Raw genomic sequence first — 22,520 nt, forward strand, 5'->3', positions numbered from 1 at the left:
CTGGGTTTATGCTCTGCCAGCGTTGGGCCCAAAGGATGAAAAGCATGGCCCAGTAATGCAGTAGCTCCAGGCAGTAAATCTGCATTCCCAATAGGGCAAATTAGCCACAACATTAAGTCAGTTTAATTATCAGAGAAAAAAAATCTCCACAGATTTTAAAACTTCCTGTCACTTCACAAAGCTTCAGCAGGGATGTCAAGTTTAGAACCAAAGAAAGATAAAGCTCCAGCAGCTGTTGAGCATTCAGATTTAATTTGTGGTCACAAATATTGCAGAATTTGAATTTGATGTCAATCTAGCAGCTGAAAGGTAGATATACATGGATAGAAAAGCAACAAGTCTTTGTTACTGCATGAGAAAAAAAATGTGTATTGTATTTAATTGGAGAAGTCTAGCAAGATACCACAGAGCACGTAAAAAAAGATGTTTAAAACTGAAAATAAAAGATCTCAGCAATAGACTAGGAAAGACAAAGTGTGCTGCTGTTCAATGTCTCACTGCTGGCAAGGATTAGTCGCCTGCTGGGGCTTCCTTAGCAGATGAAGGGCAGCCAAATTACGGAAAAAAAACCCCACTTTTGGAATTTCCTCCCTGAACTGTTTTGATGACAAGTTCCTACTAAGAATTGTCGTGAATTCATCAGAAAGTAGATGCAGCTCCCTTTGCTTACTAGGAACTGACCATCACAAGTTCTGTGGCACCAGAACCTGATAAAGTAAAACAGCTGTGCCATGTACCCTTAAGGACATCCCAAGGGAGGAACAAGCATGTCCTTGTCCCTTTGTGAAGCCCAGCAAAAAAGACAAGAAGCTATCTTGGACACTAATCCTGCAACACATGTCCACACTGGAAGAGCTGGCAGATATTAGATCTGTTGTATTTATTATAAAGCATCACTCAGCAGGCTGCTGCCCACAAGGACTGTGAAGACAGGATTTTGGATGGTTGGAGTGAACCAGGACACCATTGAAGCCAAGTACGAACATTTAACAAAAACTAGCTACTGAATAGCAGGAAATTATCAGTACAGGTGCAAGGTTTTGTAAAATAGAATGACTGTAATTGAAAATATTTAACCCTCAAACTAAGGAAATACACAAGTATGTAAGGAGGTGCAGTAGAAAGATGACTTAGTAAAAATAAATAAATAGATAAATAACATATGTTAAAAAAAGAAATAAGATGACAGCAGCAGTGTTGACTTGACGGTTGGACTTGATGGCCCTTTCCAGCCTTGATGATTCTATGAAGCACTGGCAGAACTACCAGCACTCCGAACACTTTCACGGTCTGTACAAGTAAATCCCTGGATATTTCCCTTGGGATCACACAGGCCATGGATTATAGGGGTCCGCCGTCACCGGCGAGCCGCCGCCGCTCGTGCAGGGAACAGAACGGCGGCGGCTCCGGCGGGCGGGGGCCAGGCCCGGGCTCCTGTCGTCACAGCAGCGGGAAACGGGGAACGGGGACCGGGGCTGCTGTCGTCAGAGCAACCGGGACTGGTCGTCACAGCAAGGGGGAACAGGGACAGGGGAGCGGGACTCGTGTAGTGACATCAACGGGCTACGAGAACAGGGGACCGGGGCTGGCGTCGTCACGGGAACGGGGACCGGAGACGGCGCAACGGGCCCCGCCCGCGCGGCGCGAGCCGCCGGATAGCGGGTGACGGCGCCGACGTCACAGCCCTCATTTGCATACATTTACCTTTGCGCCCCACGGCGGCCAATCAGCAGGCGCCGCTCACCTGCTGCGGCCGCACCCGCGCGCGGCCGGGGGCGGGGCCGCGGCCTCCTGGCGGAGCGGCGTCCGCGCGGGGCGGCGGTGGCGACGGAGCGATGGCGTGCGGGGGCTTCGCCTGCTCCAAGAACTGCCTGTGCGCCCTCAACCTGCTCTACACGGTGCGTGCCCGCCGCGCTCGGGGCCCGCCCGCCGCCGCGGGCTCTGCTTCGTCCCGCTGCTCCCGCCGCCGGCTGGGATGGGCTGGGATGGGCTGGGCTGGGGAGGGGAGGTGGCGTGGCGGGGCTCGCTGCGCTTCTGCCGGCGGGATGTGGCCGCGGGGGCCGGGGGGGTCCGCGCTGCGGCCGCTGGGCGGTCGCGGCTTCCGGCTCGGGAGGATGGGGAGGGAGGGGTGAGGAGGTGACAGCGGTTAGGCCGGGCTTTGTCACCGCGCGGACGTGGCTGCTGGGGATCAAAATCCAGCGAGGCCCGGGAGCGCTGCCCGCCCGGGGCGGCGGCGGCGGCGGCTGGATCGTCTCCTGCAGGGAGCGGCCCCGGGGCCCGGCTCGCCGGTGCCCTTTTTGTCCGTCTGCAAAGGGCGCTGCACCAGTCCAGGCGTGAAGCAGGGGAGGGTTTGTTTTGTTCCTCAGCCGAGCATCCGCGCCCAAAGGAGTGCAGTTGGGTCAGTGACGAGGCCCCCGGCACCCGCGGCGTTCCTGGGATAAACCAGGCAGTTACCAAGTCGGGCTGCCTGCGGCGGTGGGAAGATACGTGAGGAGGGGGAAAAAAAGTAGGATGTTAAACTGAAATAAATGACTTTGCTCGGGAGCTGCAGGCAGGTGCCTGGTTCTGTTCCAGAGTGTTGGAGGGCCTGTTTTCAACAGAGAAGAAAAAAATCTCCAGTTGTGGTGTAGCTACAGGAATTTTTCTCCTCGATATCTATTTCTAAAGGGCTCAGAAATAACCAGAAACGGGAGTAAGGGTAATGGCTTCCTCTCACAGCACCTCTGGAGAGGTAGAATGTCCTCTAATGTTTCAAGTTTAACAACTGTGCTTGGGAGTGACTTTCAGCAGACTGAAATTGGGGTCAGCCAATGCTTTTGGCTGTTGTATCTGTGCTTTTCCGAAAGCAATGCCCGACCTGGGCTGAAAACAAGACTGGAGAACAAGCAGGTCCACACTGTTCATCAGAACAAACAGTACCTGGCAGTAACTGGACCTGATGGAGCATGAAGGAATGTGGAAGCACCTCTGCTGAATCCAGAGCTGGTTGATGTTCTTGGGTGTATCAGGTGACCCAACCCCCCCTTTCCTCAGGAAAGAGCAAAAGCGAAACCTTTATGTAGGAGAGGCTGCATTGTTACTTGGTCTCCATCCTTGGAGGAGCTTGAGGAGTGAAATATGTCTCTGAAAAAGTCTGGAGCATGCTTAGGCAGCCCAGCCTACCCACTGTGAAAGTTAGCTTGGATCTCTGTGATGGCTCATGTTGTTGGGCTACACCCAGCCAGAGCAGAGGGGAGCAGATAGATGTTAGATACCTGTAGTTGAAGGTAAGTTTAATGAATGTAGAGTGTCACAATGGAGCTAAGTTAGAGTCATAAAATAGCTGAGGTTGAAAGGGTCCCCAGACTATCATTGTGGTCAACTTTTCATGAGATTTTCCTGTGCCAACAGGTGGGTTATGGGTGCATTATCCCATCCCAATTTTGCTTTTCAGTTAATGCAACACTTGTTTTGTTATTGCTGCTATTATTCCTTGAGTGACAGAAGAGTGAGAGAAATCTGGATCATTCTCAGATGGATGCACAAGTAATACTGTAATGTCATGTGGACAGCAGGTGTTTTTTTTTCTAATGACTGCATCATTAATTCTACAGTTATATAGCCAGATATTAACCAGGTGTAATGAGTCTGGTAGGTCTTTTGGGCATATCTGGCCTTAGCAAGGGTGGGTTGAACTTTTGGACTTCTGTAGTTCTGTCTGTGGTACCTGTACAGTGTATTTACCACTTTAATCTCTGCTCTGATGTCTGCTTGAGTAGACTTTACTTTGTGGGTGTCACTCTCTCTTCTGTCACTTGACCTGTACAAAACATCTGTTTTTCCTGAAGGGAAGGAATGACATCTTTAAATGATAGTTACAAGAATGTCCAATTATTATTGCTAGTATTGTTTATTAATAAAACAAGTTACAAGACTTAATGCTTTTAAATTCCTAGTTGTGGAAATAACACTTAAAGTGCTTACTTGACCTGGTAGAGTTCTAAAGTGTGTGGGCTTCTCTCTTCCTTGGTTAGACAGAAACCTGAAATAAAGGGTTGAAGCAGCAACCCTTTGAATGATGGACTTATTTCTTCCCAGCTGGAAAAAAAATACAGAAGACAATCAGAGCAATAACATAATGTTTGTCTCTTTTAAATAGTGTTGATTCACTAATAAATGGTGAGAAAGGAGTAGTGGTGGTAAGAAGGGAGAGGTGACACTTCTTGGATGTTTTTGTAGCTAGCACTGATGTGTCTGTATGACATGAATTAACCTTGAAAACTGTTTATTGGAGGTTTCAATTTACATTCTGCCTTTCATTAAAACACTCTAAATAAAATATTATATTGGAGCTTAACTTACTTTTAATTTTTTTTTAGTACTGCCTTTTTTATTTTTTGTAGTAGTACACCAAGAAAAATATATGTCCTGGCAGTAATAAATCAGTTACTGGTTTAAGGCAAGAAACCAGAAACCCACTAACCTAACTGCTCACTTAATCTTCTTTTCAGATGTTACTTTGCCGATGATTTTGGTTCTTCTCCTGACTAAGTTAGGGTCCTTAGGCCCTGATTCTATTTTTCAATCTATTTTATATGAGTAATTCTGGCATCTATGCTGAGTCTTGCTGACTTCAGTATGGTTCCTTATGGGTAGAGGAAGAGTAGAAAAAATAATTGAGACTATTTATTGACTCTGAGTATGTGATGATGTATATTGTCAGAATAAAGCCTTACACGGAAGAACTGAGTACAAGAACCTTTAAAATACTAATTTTGGGTATCTGGCCTATTTAGTTTTTATTTAGTCAGTCATATTTACATTTCCCATCAAATGGTAGATCTATACAAACTGTTTAAAGTGCCTGTTCACAGAATTAATCCAAATTCAGGGCTGTCTTTGTAGCTTAAAACTTAAGCCTCTAAGGAAGTCTTCAATGTTTGTGTTGAAGTACAAGCAGTCAATATCTTTGTTCGTATCTGATTTTCGGAGAGGAAGGGGAAGTTCCTAACTAGTGGTGAAAGGCTGAAGTGGTAGGTGAGCCACAAGATTAAATATTCAAATAAAAAAACAGTACTTACAGTTCATTTGGGTGGTGTGTGCTGGTTTTGTCACCCAAGCAGCTACTTAATTATTGCTGCAGCAGGAAACATGAAATGTTTGTTGTCAGTATGTAAACATCTCACGTTTTGATGAGCAGGCTTTATGTTTTCTTACACTTAGAACAGCCATTTGATTTCAATTAAACCATACAGTATCTTTTCCATTAGAAGTGTGTACTTTTTTAGTAGCACAAAGCTTATTCCATAAAGGCATCCACGTTTACTTGTAACACTAGAAAGTACCATATCAAAATAATTCACTTTTTATATTATGTCATTCTCTGAACCTCTTTTTTGATTGTCTATTAAGTGGTTTTTGCATCCATTTTCAAAGCATTGTGTTTGAAAGAGATTTTGGGCTTGCTTGTTTTGTTTTTCCTATCACTGTCTCTTGTTCTCTGGGTGCTTTAATTATTGAAGTTACATTTGGACATTCTGCCCTCTTTATCAAACTTGGTTTCCCTGTATTATGGAAATATGCAAAGATAAGTATAGAAATTCTCAGATTTGGACAGTGTGTGCTTGGTATCACAGGATGATTTGGCTTGGAAGGGACCTTCAAAATCTTGATAATCCAACCCGTCTGGCATGGACAGGGACCCCTACCACTAGACCAGGTTGTTCAAAGCCTCATCCAACCTGGCCTTGAAGATTTTAAGAGGGTTTTTAATTACTAAGGTATTTTATAATAATGTTTGTCTTGCTTTCAGAGTTCCTGATGCAGAGAAATCAGGATCATCTTCCATGCAAAACTGTCTGCTTCATCTTTTTGCTGCATAGGGAAACTTAGTGTCCGAGGCAGGGTGAACATCTGGATTTTCCTTAGGAAAGGGAACGTGTCTTTGTGTTCTCTGATATTTCCTGACTGGCGTAGGGGCTACACAGAGCCAGGGACAAGCAGACAGGAGTTAGAGAAGCACAGTTCTTGCCTCAAGTGGCAATTTCTTTCACATTGATTAGTGAACCTGCAGTCTCTGAGTGCAGCTCCATTTTGGTTTGTCGTAAGTTTGTTTTCAGTTGTAAGATAAATAAGATAAAATACCTGCTGCTTGCCCTGTCTGACAGGCTCTGGTCAGCATTTAGGTGTGCAGCATCCAGAGTTTGCCCCAGCACCAGCCTGTTCTGTGCTGGTCTCCCTCATTGTCACGCTTGGATGCTCAGCAAATGGGACAGGTTGCCTTGGGGCCATTTCTGTTGTTCTCAAGAACATTTTGAAGATGGCAGTATAAGCTGGGCTGTCTAGTCTTGACATGTAAATAAAACTGGTACAGAAGCTCCCAGGTATTGGTCAAGGAAGCTAATGTTGGTCATGTCAGTCTTGTGGCTTTTTTGTTTTCATTGGCATTTTGGGAAGGTTTCTATGCTCACGCTTGAGAACACACAAGAACACAGCAAAAGTACAGACAGATATTTAAAGATGTTTTTCCAGGGCTTGGAAAGGCCTTTGGCTATGCTGTGTGTCAGTTTATAGCCAAAGTGACAGCAGTCTCTGATGGTGGGTCAGAATCTAGACGTATGCTGGGTCCATACACCAGCCAGGAGAGAGTTTTGGTTTTTCATTGTCGTATGCAGAGTGTGCAGTGGGATGTGGAGCTAAGAAGGCAGCCTGTCCTTAGGGAAGGAGGAGAATGACAGGGCACAGAGGAGGAGGGTATATGGAACACAGTCTGTTTTGATACTGCTGGTCTTTTCAGCCATCCTGGTGGTGCAGGTGGGGTCTTTGAAACCAGCACAATTATTGAGAACCCCTTTGAATGTCCTGCAGAAACCTTGTCGCTTATATCATTAGTTGTGGGGTTTTGTACTCCTGCTTTTGTGTTGAAGGAGATAGGATGTGTGGAAGAAGGATCTTTGGCTCACCAGGCTTTATGAAAACATTTTGTAACCCCTTAAACAATGAACAAACGCACAAGTAAAAGTAAACATTTTAGAACATAATTGTTCCTGCTGCACAGGAACAATGCTTCCATTTCCAAAGACCAGAGGGTATTAAGCAGGGGTTAAATCTAACTGACATTTTAGTGTGTAAATAGTTTGTTACATGACCAATAAAGTGAATAACTCTTCACAAGGCCTGAAACTGAAAGAACAGGCTTTTGTGATAGGAGCCAGGAATGCTGCCTTTCACATAAATTGCTTGTTCCACACTACATGTCTCAAGGCTGTTCAGCAATCAGACTGCTGATGACTCTTCATTTAAGTAAGTCTCATAAAGGTGGAAGATTTTGCTTTCTGTTAGAAATTCTTTGGTGGTACCCAGAGCTTTCTTTTGCTCTCAGTAAAGCTGAAGTAGTACTGTAAGGAAATAAAGTTGCTTACAGGTTGAGTAGCTTACAGCAGTGATAGAAACCACTTTAGCTTCATTTTAACTTGCTAAAGGTTATGGTTGCACCACTATGCACTGCCTGTTGTTTTAACGTGGTGTTTTTAAATTAAGTGCCAGGAATCAGTCTTCTGATTGTCTTCTAGATTCTTTATGGCTGTGCAGAAATGGTTGTCCAAGTGGAAGAGGAGAGTAGTGAAAACCTGTAGCTTAAGTGGATATGTCATTTGACATTTAAATTTTAAAGAACCCTTTAAAGTAGCAAAATATGAACTTATATGTGGGGAGAGAGGTCAGGGAGGATGTATTTCATAATTTGTGTAATCTCTCTGGTTTTAGTTCCTGTTCCATATATTCATTTTGACAGCTATTCTGTAAATATTTCCCTTGCTGATACGAGAATAAATGATATATAATCTCTTTACCTAGGAATGGTGAGTCAGTAGTCTGTAAAATTTAAATTCTGAAATGTCGTTTTTACCAACTCCTGTTAATACTGAGGTGGTAAGGAAGCAGGGGGAATACCAGCTTCTGCATATGACTTCCTTCCTAGCCAGCAGTCCAAGCTAGTTGAAATACCAAAAAGTTGCCAGTTAGTCAAGACAGCAGATTTGCTGGTGGCTTGCTGTTGTAGGAAGGAGGAAGTGGTTTTAGCATTTGAATTGTTTCTCATGGCATTGTATAGAGAAATAGTTTGTCAGTATCTTTGTTTCTTTTTTGTAACATGGACTATAAAATTGCACATAAGTACAGCAGGAGCACTTGTGGAAAGAAATATGTTTTGTCCAGTACAGAAAGGAGGGAAATGAGCAGCTGTGTGCACAGGAGAACTTGGATTTAAAGAACAGAGCAAATTTGGGGATTTGTTAGGGAAACTGTTATATTTGGAACAGCTCTGAAGTTCAAATGTGTGTATGTATGTGTATTAAAAAAAGGGAAGTTGCCTAAACTGGAGTCTGATCTCTTCCACTGATCTTGAACTTCAGTCTTCCCTAAAATTTTCCCTATACAGATACTGACATTGGAATAATGTTTTGTCTACTGACAATATGCTTGAATTTTTTTTTCCCATTTGTTTTACTCCAAAGTAGAAATACTCTAATCTCATAGGGAAAACCACTGATCTTCACCTAGAATTTGTGCTACCTAAAGGTTTGTTCTGGTGAAGCATTTACTTAATTTCAAAATTACTAGTTTATATATTAAATTATGCTAAGCCTATATTTGTGTGTGTGCCTTTAAGTAAGATAGCTAGGGTTTGAACTGGTGAAGATAGTCCTTGGTCAGTGCTAAATCCACCTCTTATCTATCTGTTAAAACTTTGATTTTTGGTTTGGAAAGAGTGGTGTGGTCGAAGTGCTGGCTGTGGTGTGTGGCGGTGTTGGTTGTAAGGCATTTTTGGGGCTCATCAGTCCAGGCCCCTGATCAGGATTATGAGTAGCAGTAGCTTGCTATCTGTGACTTAGCCTGTGGAGGAGTCTTGGACACCCCTGAGAACAAAGACCATCCCCAAACCACCTTGCAGGTGTGTTTTCTAATGTCCACTGAACCTCCCAAGCTGTTACTTATGATAACCAGAAGAGTTTGCTTCCATGTTTGTATGATGTGCCTTCAGCTTTACTTAGTATGTGATTACCCCAGGCAACCTCTTTGTCATACTAAAGAAACCCAGCTCCATCCCCTCTTCTCACACCTCTCATTATCAAGGCTCCATGCCATTTTACTGACTCCTGCCAGGTTCTCAAATTCCTTTTCCACCCGGGGGACTTGAAATAGAACACAGTATTTGAGCTTCAGTCTCTCCAGCATTATGTTTCCTTGGATTGCACTCTTCTTGGTTTCCCTGTTTGCAGCGAGAGCTCACTCCTGCCTTGTGTTCAACCTGACAATCTGATCTCCAGATCTGTCTCATCTTGTGTTCAACCTGACAAACAATCTGATCTCCAGATCTGTCTCATTAAGGCTGTTGTTCAGCTGGTCCAATCCCAGGCTCCACTGAAGCACCCAGAGCACAATTTTTCACTTTGCAAGGTTCCTGAGGTTGGCTTATTCCTCAAGTTTATCAAGGTATATCTGAGCTAAATCTCTTTTTGGAGAGTCAACCACCCCTCCTTGTTTAGTGTCATCCACATGTTTTTGGATAATTCATTTTGTGTTATATTCAGGTTGTTGATGAAAATACTGTGTGATATTGGCTCCAGCCTTTGTGGTGCTGCTTACCTGCTGCCCAGCAGGATGCTAGGCCATCAATTACTGCTCTTCAAGTTCAGCAGTCTGGCCTGTGGCTGTTCAGTCTTAACAAGCCAATTTCTCCAGCCTTCCTGTGGGAAACTGAATTAGCCCTAATCACTAAAAACTGGTCTGTGATTTCAGATATTTCTGGTAAATACATCAAGCAGATATTTTAAGTGTTACTAACCAAAGCTAGCTTTGTCTAAGTAAGTTCATATAGGTAAAATGAACTTTCACAGATAATTCAGTCCTCCAAGGATGACACTGTTTACTTTGGGAGGCTTCTGCTGCCATGAAATGTGGTCTCAGTTAAATAAAATGTGACATTCAGAAGCTCCATAGAGAGTCTTTCATCCTTCATTGAACAGAAATACTTGGCCTTTTTGCATGTAGGTAAAGCTTGTATGTTTAGAATGTACATGTTAGTAATTTGAAGTGGTTAGGGTCACTAATTTTGTTTCAAGTACACTGTAATAATAAAGCCATAGCAGCTTCAATTTTAGATATATTGCATTCAAATCCTTTCATCTCAAAACACTGGAATAAGCACTATTGAGTGGTTATTTCTAGTGGCTAAACAGTAGATAATGCTGTGAACCTTGCATTGTTTTACAGACTTAAAACTATTTTCAAAACAGCTATTTTTCCTTTTTGTAGTAGTGTTCTTTTATTTCAATTTTTTGCATTATGACACTAATAAACTACATAAGAGAAAGTTATTCCTCTCATTCAGATAGTCTATGCCACCCTGAATATGAAGGAACAACCATAATTTCCTCTTTCAGTAAACATGTGGAGGAGACAGAAACTTAACACTAAAACAGTTTCTGGAGTGATTAGTAAAACTGTAGTCTCAGTTTTGAAAAAGTCAATTTTCCACAATTTCAAGTGACAAGAAAGGAGTGGCCAGTAATGACTTTGATCCACATCATGGATCTGCGTGATTGGATACAGCATTTTCCTATAGTTTGTCAGCCAGAGCCCAGTAGCATGGATCTGTGATCACACTGAATTTCCAGATATTTTAAGGAATTGGACAATTCCTAACTTTGTCAAGGAAAATGGAACCTTGGTATTATGGAGGTAACAGTTTAAAACGAGATTGTTAGCTCTAAAACTTGAATTGTTCAATATTGGGTTTAAAATCCAGAGAGGCTTTTTGCCCCCAGTTTATTGAAAACCAGACCTTTTCTAGACTCAAAATGTGGCTGTTTCTACCAGAAAAGCTTTTTGTACCAGGGTGTCAGGACAGTTCTGGTGTCATGTAGCTAATTTTATGCATGTATCATCAGATTAATGCAAGATGAGATCAGTAATGGCATCAAGAAGCAACTGGTACCCTGCACTTCACAGACTGTGTTTATCCAGGAGGTCTTAGAGTCACAGATTTTGTCTCTTGTTTTGATTTCAGTATTTTAAGAACAAACTAATTTCATCTAATGCTTTTGGACCTCTTATAAAATGAGCAAAGAGCTGAGCAAACACATATTTTGGTATCCTGGAGGCAGATTGGTGAAAGATTTGCCCTCAGACAGAAAAGTATTGGTGAAAACTATTAGGAACAAAGTTTCATCTGCTCTTCTTTGTGAAATAAATTGAGCTTTGTCATTGCTTGTGAGATTTTTTTTTTAAAGACCTATGTAGTGGAAATGTGAGTTCAGTATTTAGAAGCTGGTGCAGAGCATGGGATGTCAGAAAGCACTTTCTGATTGGAATCGGGCTGTTTCTTTAGTTATTTGCTTCTGGTACTTACATGGAAAAATAAATCTTTCCAGTGGGATGAGACAGTGAAATAAAATGAGTGGGCATAGATCAGAAAAGGTAGGGCTTGCAATAAACTGATTAGCTAATTTTTTACTGGTATTGGAAGTTTATAGCCTTGTGCAGCATGGATTCAGAAAATTTGTCTGTGTAAGAGCCAAGGTGTTTTATTTTACTTTTTTCTTCAGTCCTCTCTGTAATTTTGATTCATGACACTTTGGCCTGTTGTTTTTGTTCTAAATAAATGTGGTAATTTAGGCCTTTTATTTAAGAGAAACAATGACAAATGTGAAATCATCCTAAACTCTGCTAGTACTGGACAATTCCTTTGAATTTTATATTGGTTTTTGTATCTTTATGTGTTAAGAGAGAAGCGTAGGTATAACAAATATCCTGCTTTTGTTCTTGCAAACTCTTGAATTTCTTGTGTGGATTACTGGCTTTTGGTAAAAAGTTTTTTGAGATGTATTCCTGTGTGAAGACAAAAAAAAAATCCACCTGCTGTGTTTAGATCTTGATGAGCGTCTCCAGTTGTTTTAGTAGCTTTCTTGATGTTATCTTAGATTTCCATGTTTCAAAAGCTGCATTACATAGGTAGTCCTCTAAAATGTACTTAAATGGAAAAACATATACAGATGTATTTGGCATTAATACTAACAAGAATTGCCAGATGTAGGGTAAGTATACTAAAGTGATAAGTTGGAAATTACTAGTTACCTTTTTTTTTTTTTTAAATCCTTCCTGCCTCTGGGTAAGCAGTAAAATGTGCTTCATGAGAATGTGCCTTGTTTGAATGGAAATGGTGAGCAAGTGTAAGTGCTTGCTCTATACCTGTTGTTGAGCAAAGCCAAGTAGTTGAACTAGACTAAGTGCCTAATGTTTTATATTGTTGGTTTGGATTATTTTAAAACAGCTATAAAGCCGAGTTTTTTTTTTTTTTTTGTGAGATCAGAGTTTTGGAAAGTTAAAACTTGCACATTGGCATCATTTAACAGAAAATGTAATAAGCAATGTTACACTTAGGTCTGTTTCAAACTAGAGAGTCTTGGGCATCTTGTGCCTTGGACATCTGGATTGGCTTGGTCTGCTTCTTCCCTCCTGCTGGACTTCATTACAGATTTCTCTGCAGCTTTTCATGATGGAATTTCTTTTTTCTTGGGATTGTATTTTTTTGGTGTGGAAACAGGAAAGGCTGGAGCTTCCTGCCCATATAAACAATAAATCTCTGTGAAGTAACTGGGACAGATTCCTGCCTGCCTTCCCTGAATACCATGTTTAAAAGGAAGGAAACAGCATAAGTGTTTTGGGTATTAAAATAGGATTCACTTAATAGTAGAGCTATTTTCTTGAAAAAATATGCCGAGGAGACAGGATACCTTTATTGTTTTAGTACTGTATCAAGTCCTTGCAATTCAGATCTGAAATGTCTTTTTTGTGACCATATTAACAATTGTGTTATATTATCAAGTACATAGAAACTTCTTTAGTGAATTAATACAGCTGATTAGAGTAAGTTTTGGCAAAGTGCCCTTTTTTACACATTCAGAGCTGTATAGTGTATATTCTATTTTCTTTAAATATACTGCCACAGTTTAACAAAACATCCAAAATTTTGGTTCTTACTCCACTCTGAATTAAAGCTGATGATTTTTTAGCTTATTTGTCAGTTATGTTATGAACTACAGTTTAGTGTCTCTAGTCAGTCACTGATAGTACAACATGGCTTGACTTAGAGGTGATTTGAGTTGTAACAGTTCCACATTGACAGTGTGGAAGAATATGTATGCCTTAAAACATCTGGAACTGAAATTACTTAGACAATTACGTGGAGGATTGGTTTGTTTGGGGTTGTGTTTCTTCTCTTTACACTAGAAAGAGAAATTGTACCTTTTTAAAAACAACTTAAACGCAAAAAAATTACCTGTGTGTGGGAGCCTGTTTTAATATGCAGTCTAACTTTGTGTTTTCTCTTCCCTCCAGCTGGTGAGCCTGCTGCTGATTGGAATTGCAGCATGGGGAATTGGCTTTGGCCTCATCTCTAGTTTCAGAGTTGTTGGAGTGGTAATCGCAGTAGGAGTCTTCCTCTTCTTTATTGCCTTAGTTGGATTGATCGGTGCAGTGAAACATCATCAAGTATTGCTCTTCTTTGTATCCTTCTGATGCACTGCATCGATTGCAGTGTGGTTCGAGCTGTGTAAACAACCTCCTGTGTCAGCTGAGACTGCTGGGGGAGGGGCTTCAGAAACAGAACAGAAATTCACTATCTTGCTTTGGTCAAGTGCAGTCTAAATTAGACTTACTTCCCATTTAACTTCATTTCAGTTTCCTTTTTTCCTTTCCATTGTCTGTGCTTTGAAGATAGAAGTATTCACATCTCTTTTTATAAATAAGACTCTTAATTCTTTGAGAGCTTTTTATGGTAGCTCACTGTGTCACAGGTGCCTCTTGCTGTGTGCTCAGCCCTACATGGGGCTAAAGTAGGTGAACTATTAATGTTTAACTTTTGTGGTCTGTGAATAAGAACTGACCTCCACTTTACAAACAGCTAAATTGTGTGAAGTATCTGCCTCTGAACACAGCAGCCACATTTTGAAAGTACTCCCCAACTTTCAAAACATGATCTTTTGTATCAAAGTTTATTCTTTTTGTTTTATACCATCTTCAGATGCAGTAGTCCAAAAGTGTGTGAGGCTGTGTTCCAAGAGCAACTCTTATCTTTTTTTATTTTTAATCTACACTAAGGTTTTTTTTGGTAATTAATTACAGGACTTTGTCATTGAAAAAAAGCAACCTGAATATGCAATACCCCAAAAAATATCTTCTCTACTACTTTATTTAAGTGAAGTATAATGAAATTACATGAGTCCCTAAAGCTGGATCACATGGCTGGAGATCTTGCTCTCAAGCTCCTTTTATTGACCTCCCTGCTCATGTTCTCTCGCTAGGCAAGAAATACCTAATAAGGAAATACCACCAATGTATAGTAGTAGCCAAAAGAGATAATACATGATGATTGGGTTTTGGGAACATTATTTAGGTCATCTTTTCCACATCCAATCAGAATTTGCTTCCACAGTTCTTTTGTTTTAGAGGACTTAACTGTGACCCGGTGAAATAAGGAATACCATTAGGTACATATGTTGTAAAAGCAAAATTAATTTGAGAGTGTATCCTTAACTATTGATTGTTTCCAGTACATGATTATTCTTCTGCTAGTCTTTATTGTCCAGTTTTCTGTCTCCTGTGCCTGTTTGGCACTAAATGAGGAACAGCAGGTAAGAAAAGTTTCCTGCCTTCTCAGTTAATCTATAGCATAACACTATAAATATATATATACACAGGCACATGTATTTGTATGTAGTCATCCATAAAATGGGGAGAGCATATTTTAAGAAAATCAGCATTGTCCTAGTTATTAAAGAGTCAACCCTGGTCAATGTTTGGCTCTGGTAGCTAGAAAAGAATACATTTGGGTCCTAAAATTACTTTTTTTTTTTTTAAATTTGATTTGTTTTTAAGCTTCCTTTCTAGGTTTATTGTCACAGGTGTAGCAGCATGAAATCTTGATTATATCTCGTGTTCAGCAATTTCAGATAAACTGATGAAATCTTATCTGAAATATACAGTAATCATGGTTGAATTGTTCATGTGTAACTGGAAAGGTCATAATTACATTAGGCAGTTACATGTGAAAGTAAAAGAGTCTTCTATGTGGTATGGAGACCAATTCTGAGTGCATAAGAGGTGGGTAAGGGCACAGTGACTAAACAACAGGTTTCTGCATGTGAGGGTGCTTTTTGTGTATAGCCTGGGCAGTCCCAGCTAGATTAGTCGCATTTCCCTTTACTAGTGATCTTGTTGGGTTTAGCAAAAACAAAGGAAGGAAAGGAATTACCCATGAATATGCTGCTGTTAGGTGCTGTTCTTTCTTTAACTACACAGCCTCTTTGGACACTCCAGTTGTTTTTAATATATTTATATTCTCCTCTTAAGCATCAAGATCTGAAGGCTTTAGTTAAAACATTATCAACTAGATTTTGTATTTTGGCTTGCAATGTAAAACAGTTTAAAAATTAATGTAATATGTATTTGCTTATGGCTTCTAGAGTGAACTTCTAGAGGTGGGATGGAGTAACACCAACAGCGCAAGAACAGATATTGAGAGAAATCTGAATTGTTGTGGATTCAGAGTTTTTTATCCGAATGAAACCTGCGCCGCTGTAAGTTTTTCAAGTGGGAAAAAACATAACTTATTCACACGGGGTTTGTTCGAAAATGTTTCCACAGTTACAGCAAGCAGCATTTTAACAGGTGTGTAATGTAGTTGTTACCGTGACACTAAGCTCTTAACTTACTGGAAAGACAGTTGCAGGGCACCCTGCAAAGTTTGTACTCCATTGTCATTTATTTATACACTTGAGCTTTTGGAGTCTTTTAAAACTTCTGTAGTTTTGTCCATGGGTAGCAGTCTCTTCTAGAGCAAACTAGATGCTTTCAAAGAACAAAGTGTTATCAGCGAATGGAAAGCAATTCTCTGTATCTGTTGCAGGATTGTCTTAGAAATCTCCACTGTAGACCATGTGCACCAATAATGGAAGAATATGCTGGAATGGTGCTGAGATTTGTTGGTGGGATAGGACTCTTCTTCAGCTTCACAGAGGTGAGTGGGTAGTTGGAAAATTGAGTGCTTTTTCCCCACTTTTAAAGCTTTGCTTTGTGAAACACATTTTTAGGGGGCTTATTACAGGAAACCTCACTGCAGTCTCAGGAATCAGATAATTAATTAGGCCCAATTTCTCAAAGCTATGACCTTGATGACTGACCTGTGTCTGTCAGAAGGAAGGCTTTTCTTGCAGCTTTTTTATTTAGACAACAAACCTCAGCATTAAAATGTGGTGATGTAAAGTTTAAGCTTGTCAGAAACTTAGCTGTTCAAGTCTACCATTCTCCAGCAGTATTAAAAGAGAGCTGTTGCTTTACCTTGTTCCCTTTTCTTCCCACCTATTCCCCACTCTAGCACACATAAGGTCTTTGAGGATTTTTTTTTGTGTGCCACCTGTAATGCAAAGATGGAGTTGCACAAGAGTGAACTGTATTTTAAACAGTAGGTTAAAATTAAGAAGGTCTTTGGCTCTTTGCTTTAATACCATGATGATGCATAACTTGCTTTATTGATTGGAGCATAAAAATCCTCAGAGTAGGCCTTTCCTAATCCCAGAGAGGAGCATGTGAAAATGCTCTTCCTGCTGCTTAGTGCACTTTTGAGAAGGTTTGTAAATAAGACAGCAAGAGGACACATACTGCAACTTAAACAGAATCACACAGATCTCAGCCATCTCAGCTAAAAATGTGAAGGTGCTGGGGGGAATGAAAAGATTTGAAAATGCACAAGAATAGCTTTATAGTTAAGTGGTAATGGTAAAATGAAACGGTTCGGAGGATTTTTTTGTCATTATGTTAAAAGCAGCTTTATGAGTATTTTTCATTTGGGAAGGGGAGAAGAATAATTTAACTTTTGTTATAAAAACAATTGGAAATTTTTTATTGCATTGTGAATATGAGTTTGGCTTTTGTTGTTCATAGTTTTGTGGTTTTTGTTTTGTTTTTCTCTCTGTTGCTAGGGTATGATTTTTCTTAGAGAGAGGGTGTATTCTTTTTTCTAATTAAGAAAGATGGAGTGTGGTTGTACAATTTTAGCAACAGTAAAATATCCTAAACTTGTATCCTACACTGAAAATTCTTTGTCATGATTTTGTGTTTAAAACAAATTTTGTAAAACTAGAAGATGGGATGGAAACTCTCTGCTTAATAATAACTTTGGTTTTTATTTTCAGATTCTGGGAGTTTGGCTGACCTACAGATACAGGAACCAAAAGGATCCCCGTGCAAACCCTAGTGCATTTATTTGATGAGTTTATAAAGGACTAAATCTTCTCTCTGCACCATCTACTTAAAAATACTGATTCTCCATAGTTTGGTATTTCTCCATAATAGTTATTCTACATGTACTCAAAATAAAACACAAGTCCTGTAGGAAATGTGTAGTTTTCATATTTAATTTCTACTATTTTTCTTCTAAGAATCTCTATCTTAAAGTAGATGGGTGCATTCAGTAGCTGGGCAGAGTTGAACTGCTGGTTAAGACTTTGTTAATTGTTATGGTAAACTCTGTACAATGAGTTTTATAGCACTACTGGGTTATCTGCTGTAAAAAAAAAACCTAGAGGTATTTTCTGCTGTATTCATTGATTACAGAAATTCACGTGAATTCTCATTAAAATGATAAAAATTTATGGTGGATGGTTGAGTATGATTTACTTAGGTTTTAGGATGTACTCTAGTAAACTTTTTTGTCTCCCGTTTTCTTGTTAAGGTAAAAATAGAAGCTAGAGATGTTATTTTCTATAGTGCACAAAAGTGTATGTTAATGACTACTGTAGTCTTCACCCCTCCCCTTTCCTGATTGTTTTGGTTTTCTGGTAGCTTTAGAATTTTGTTGAGAATAAAAACAATGTTAATGAATATTGTCATTATGAGAACAATGAATGAAGAAAACCAGGAGAATGTAATCTGCAGCTGATTAACTTGAAACTTTTTTCCCTTGACAATGAATGAGGTTTGGTATTTGCACAATCAATGTCTGTCATCTCTGATATAAGAAACTTGATGTCTGGAAAGTTGTTGTACAGCTATTTTTTTTTAGATGGTGTAAAGTCATTGTTGTAATAACTCAGCAGTGTATATTTCTGTGTCATCCAGATAACAGTCTTGATTTCATGAGAGGTTGAATGACATGTAAAAAAAAAAAAACAAGAAAGAAAAACAGCAACAAAAAAATTGCTTTCCAGTAGTTTGTTTTCTGAAAACAAAGAATTCAAGTTAGAATGGTATGTTACCCATGTAGAAAGTGTTGTCTGAGCTGAAGGGGAGCATGGTCCCTCTTGCTGCCTGTGAAAGAAGTGGTTCATCAGCTGAAACAGCAGACATCTAAACACGCAAGGTGCACAGCGTCCCATTTGTTTCTAACCATACTGAATTGCAGATCTGCACTGCACCTTTTCTTCATTCATTCTTCACTCAGTTGCTGCTGCAGTCAGGGTAGGCAGTTGCTGTAGCCTGAAAGACAAAACTACAGGAAGGAAAGGGGAAGAGTATTAAGGCCCTCTGCCAAGGAATACAGCATCTGAGCAAGGTGGAAAGGAAATCTGGAGGCAGACAGAAGTAGATTCTCATACAGTCAGTCACCCATTACTAGAGAGATCCCTCCTTATTCCTGCAGAGGAGGCAAAAAGTTGAAACACATACCCATCAAAGCACTTTCAGACTTTCATGAGCTGAGTGCTTCTGAAGAAGGAATTATCTTGAGGTTTTGAAGGGGAAGAGCAGAAACTAAAAGCAGAGGGATGTCAAGAACTTGCTATAGAACTGCTTCTCTTCAGGTGTAGCTGAATTTTCAGCATTCAGGGTCAGCACCTTCTCCTGGAGCTGCTCTGGGAGCTGCTGCTGTGCTGTGCCTACCCAGCAGCTGTGTCTGGCTCAAACACAGACCTGGAGATCCAGGGTATGAGCCCACTCATGTGCTGAAACACCTTAAGAGCTTCAGGCCTGCTGAAGTCTAATAAAATCTACACAGTGCTTTTCTTCTCCCAGTTGCTGTTCTGTTGCCCTCAGTTTCTCTCCAGCCATTCCCAATATGTGTTAAGAGGACAGTGATGATCTCATGGCTGCCTTTTGGAGCAGTTAATTTTCCTGGTCTACACAGGTTCTGTGTTTTGTGCATTACAGTAATAAATCCAAGGAGTTGTCATATGGAGAGGGTTAATGTTGCTTAAAATAATACCACATTGCTGCTTCAATTTTAACTTTTTTCCTAATTGTTTTTGTAGTGCTTAGTTTTCGGTGGATCTGGTTTCAGAAATATGGTAGGTTATACTGGAATGTAAACGTGCACCAATGCAAAAATACTGAAAATATTGCCACTTCCAAAAATCTCATGTCTCATAATGTGAATTTGTTTTAGTAGTCAGAAGATAGATCAGTGGATTGTATGGAATGATTAAAGTTTTTCTATTGTATTAAAAATACATTGTCTCTTTGGGATTGTGGTTAAACAAACCCATCCAGCCACAAAAACCTTGAAATTCCCAATCAGAGGTGTGATTTTGCTTTCCAAACCTGATTCTGAAAGGGGATAGTAAAACACAATGAGTCTGACTTTGTTTTTGGAAGGTGAAGAGTGTTGCCTCTCAGAGAAAGTCTGACTCATTTGAGTATCCAAGAAATGCCATACTATTCTGACACGCCAAACTAGAGCACTTAAAAAAGTTATTTATACCTATTCTTGGTGGGTTTTGTCATTGAACTTCATTGCTTTCTCTTCTTGAAAAATGTTTTCACCACTCAAAAGATTTTTTGTTGTTTTCTAGAGATGCATTTTAATTTTCATCTGACTGCTTGAGATTTGGACTTAATTTTAACCAGATTTTCTAGAAGCTATTTACAGCAGCACAGTGTCAAAGTAATGGAGTGATATAACTTGGAGCATTCTTACTGCTTTCATTAGATGTCTTTTGGCTTTAATTTGTTGAAATGCTTTCTTCAAGCTGGTTATTCTGGAAAAATGTAGAAAGATGTCTTCTTTCAAAATGCATATGAATTTTTATAATATAAAAACAATTGGCTATAAAGCAATCTAATTCTTCTCCATCTGTGTGAGAAAGTGAATTCAGATATTGACTAACATCCTGATACTACTGCACAGTATCTGCACCTTTCACATGAAAGTAACTATTACAAAAGGGAAGGCTTGTATAACTTGAAGTCATCTGTAAAAACATTCCTTAAAAGCTATAGCTGACAAGTGAATAGGAATGAGTTAGTGTTCTTAACTTGGATTATTATTTTAGACCTAATTAATTAAAAGATTGTCTGAATACTAGCAGAATTCTTAAAACCCCCATATCCATCCTGTGTACTTTGGATTATCTAACGATCATAAGTATTTTAGTAATGATGCCCAGGTTTTCCAAAGAAATTGAAAGAGGCTTTTTTAGTTATCTCAATTTGGCTTAATGCCTCTTTAAGCCCCCCCAAAAATATGTATTTAGAAGAAAGGATTAAAAGAGCAGGATTAAGTTGACTATTTATTTATTAAGATTCTTGCAGATTTGGTTGCGGTGAAAAGTACATGGGAAAAGCATAGCCTTGAGTGCAAAAAAGAATTTCGGTTTCAAAAGCATTTATTGATATTTGCAGGCTGGACTAATTTGTGTTTGCATCTAGGCATGTACATTAGTAGACCCTTGTAGGGTCTCTATGTGCCTCATATCCATTTACTGAATGTTATACATAGTATCAGCACCTCTGCTTAAGAAAATGATGCTACTTCCATAGTGTTATAAAAACAGTCTTGTAAAATATGATGGCATAGGCAGCCCTTGTTTTATGTCACATAGCTCTAGCCAAGAGTACTTTGGGTTAAGTAGGTGAAGATGATTCTGATAACCAGCTGCTCTGGCCTCCCTTGGTGTTGTCTCTCTGCTATGTGATATGACCACATTTTTCTGACTGATAAGTGATTCTAGAGACTATTTCTGCCCCCCACTGCATCTCTTTTTCCTCTGTCTTCTGGATGCTGCAATAGAAAGTAGCATCTTACTGAAGTGCTGAAGGAATGCTGAATTCTATGTCTGGGACCCTTTCCAGGTACCTCTTGAGGTTTTCTGGTAGGCAGGGTTCGCACAGCTTGCCAAAGACCTATTAGCAAGTACCTCCCTTCTCATTTTGCTGAGAGACTCCTTTGAACTGAAAGCCTTGCTTCTCTCACCTGTCCTGCCCTCCCAAGTGTTTTCCTCTTGTGGTTGTGGCAGTAATGGTAATAGAAGTGGTAAGAATGCTGTTATTGCCAAAGAGTAGAGAAAATAATGAAAGCATGGTCCTGGCCAAGGTGTTTCTCACTGATGCTGCTGCTGAGTTCAGAGGTAGCAGATATTTGGGGCTGGAAAGCCTCCTTTTTGTATAACTCTTTATGAAATGTATACTCTCATGGTGTTCATCTGCAGCGTTTATTTTAGTTCTGACTTCTCTTGTCTCTTTTGGGCTTATAAATAAACGATCATGAAAGCAGCCAATAATCAATAGGGTATCCCTTTCTTAATCATCTCAAGGCTTTACTGAAATCTGATGTAAGCAGGGACATTTTAAGGGGAGCAGGCATATCTTAAATCACTTCAGAATACAGCCTGTTCAAAAGAAAAACAAGCTCTGCATGCAAACAATCCCATTCTCTAGTCTCAAGTACTTTCCTGTGAAAAATTTTTATTTCTTGCTATCATAGCTGTAGAGAAAGGGCTGATAATGAAAACTCTGCATTGGCTGGTGCTACTGGAAAATAATTTGAGATAAAGTGGGCTGAGTAATAGAGAGCTTAGCTAGCTTCTGAAACTGGAGATAAAAAGCTGCTTTTCTCTGCTGGGTTTGGCCGAGTAAAGTTTATTCTCTTCACAGCAGCTTGTGTGGTGAATTTGGATTTGCAGCTTTGGATTTGCAGCCACAACAGTGCTGATAACACAAGGTTGTTTTCTGTGGTTGCTGACACAGGGTCGAGGTCTTTGCTGCTCCCTCACACTGCCCTGCCAAGCAAGTAGACCTGGGCTGCAGGAGAAGTGGGACAGAGCTGATTCCAGCTGATTAAGGGGATGCACCATGCTCACCATACAAACTGGGGGAAGAAGCAGGAAGGGGGCACATTTGGAGTAAGGGTGTTCGTCTTCCCAAGTCGCCATTGCATTTGGTGGGGCCCTGCTCTCCTGGAGGTGGCTGAACACCTGCCTGCCTGTGGGAAGCAGTGAATTAATCCTGTGTTTTGCTCTGCTTGTGCACACAGCTTTTGCTTTACCTATTAAACTGTCTTTATCTGAATCCATGAGTTTTCTCACTTTTAATCTTCTGATTCACTCTCCCATCTTACTGGAGTTGAGTGAGAGAGCAAGTGGCTGTGTGGGGCTGGGCTGCTGGCTGGGAATGATCCACAGCAGCCTTTTTCTTCCCAAATTCCTTGAATGTGAAATGCAAGCTGTGGTCTCAAGCAAAATGGTGATTTTACTATTTCTAATAATGGTAGA

At 40.2% G+C, this 22,520-nt stretch overlaps 1 protein-coding gene across 1 annotated transcript; it reads left to right on the forward strand.

Annotated features, from left to right (window-relative positions):
- The first annotated feature begins 1,682 nt into the window (after positions 1-1,682).
- On the forward strand, positions 1,683-21,530 carry TSPAN13 (tetraspanin 13). Its single transcript, XM_036399394.2, has 6 exons — positions 1,683-1,898; positions 13,378-13,545; positions 14,592-14,672; positions 15,504-15,617; positions 15,947-16,057; positions 17,232-21,530. The coding sequence occupies exons 1-6, from the start codon at positions 1,836-1,838 to the stop codon at positions 17,304-17,306; spliced, it is 612 nt and encodes a 203-aa protein (XP_036255287.1). The 5' UTR covers positions 1,683-1,835; the 3' UTR covers positions 17,307-21,530.
- The last annotated feature ends 990 nt before the right edge of the window (positions 21,531-22,520 follow it).

Source organism: Molothrus ater, chromosome 1, assembly GCF_012460135.2.
Source record: "Molothrus ater isolate BHLD 08-10-18 breed brown headed cowbird chromosome 1, BPBGC_Mater_1.1, whole genome shotgun sequence".
NCBI lineage: Eukaryota > Metazoa > Chordata > Aves > Passeriformes > Icteridae > Molothrus > Molothrus ater.

Excerpts from the sequence above, each read along its gene's own strand:
- TSPAN13 (XM_036399394.2), top strand. The coding sequence starts at position 1,836 with ATGGCGTGCGGGGGCTTCGCCTGCTCCAAGAACTGCCTGTGCGCCCTC. Across the intron at positions 14,673-15,503 it reads CACTAAATGAGGAACAGCAG|AGTGAACTTCTAGAGGTGGG; the intron begins GTAAGAAAAGTT and ends TATGGCTTCTAG. Across the intron at positions 16,058-17,231 it reads TCTTCTTCAGCTTCACAGAG|ATTCTGGGAGTTTGGCTGAC; the intron begins GTGAGTGGGTAG and ends TTTTATTTTCAG.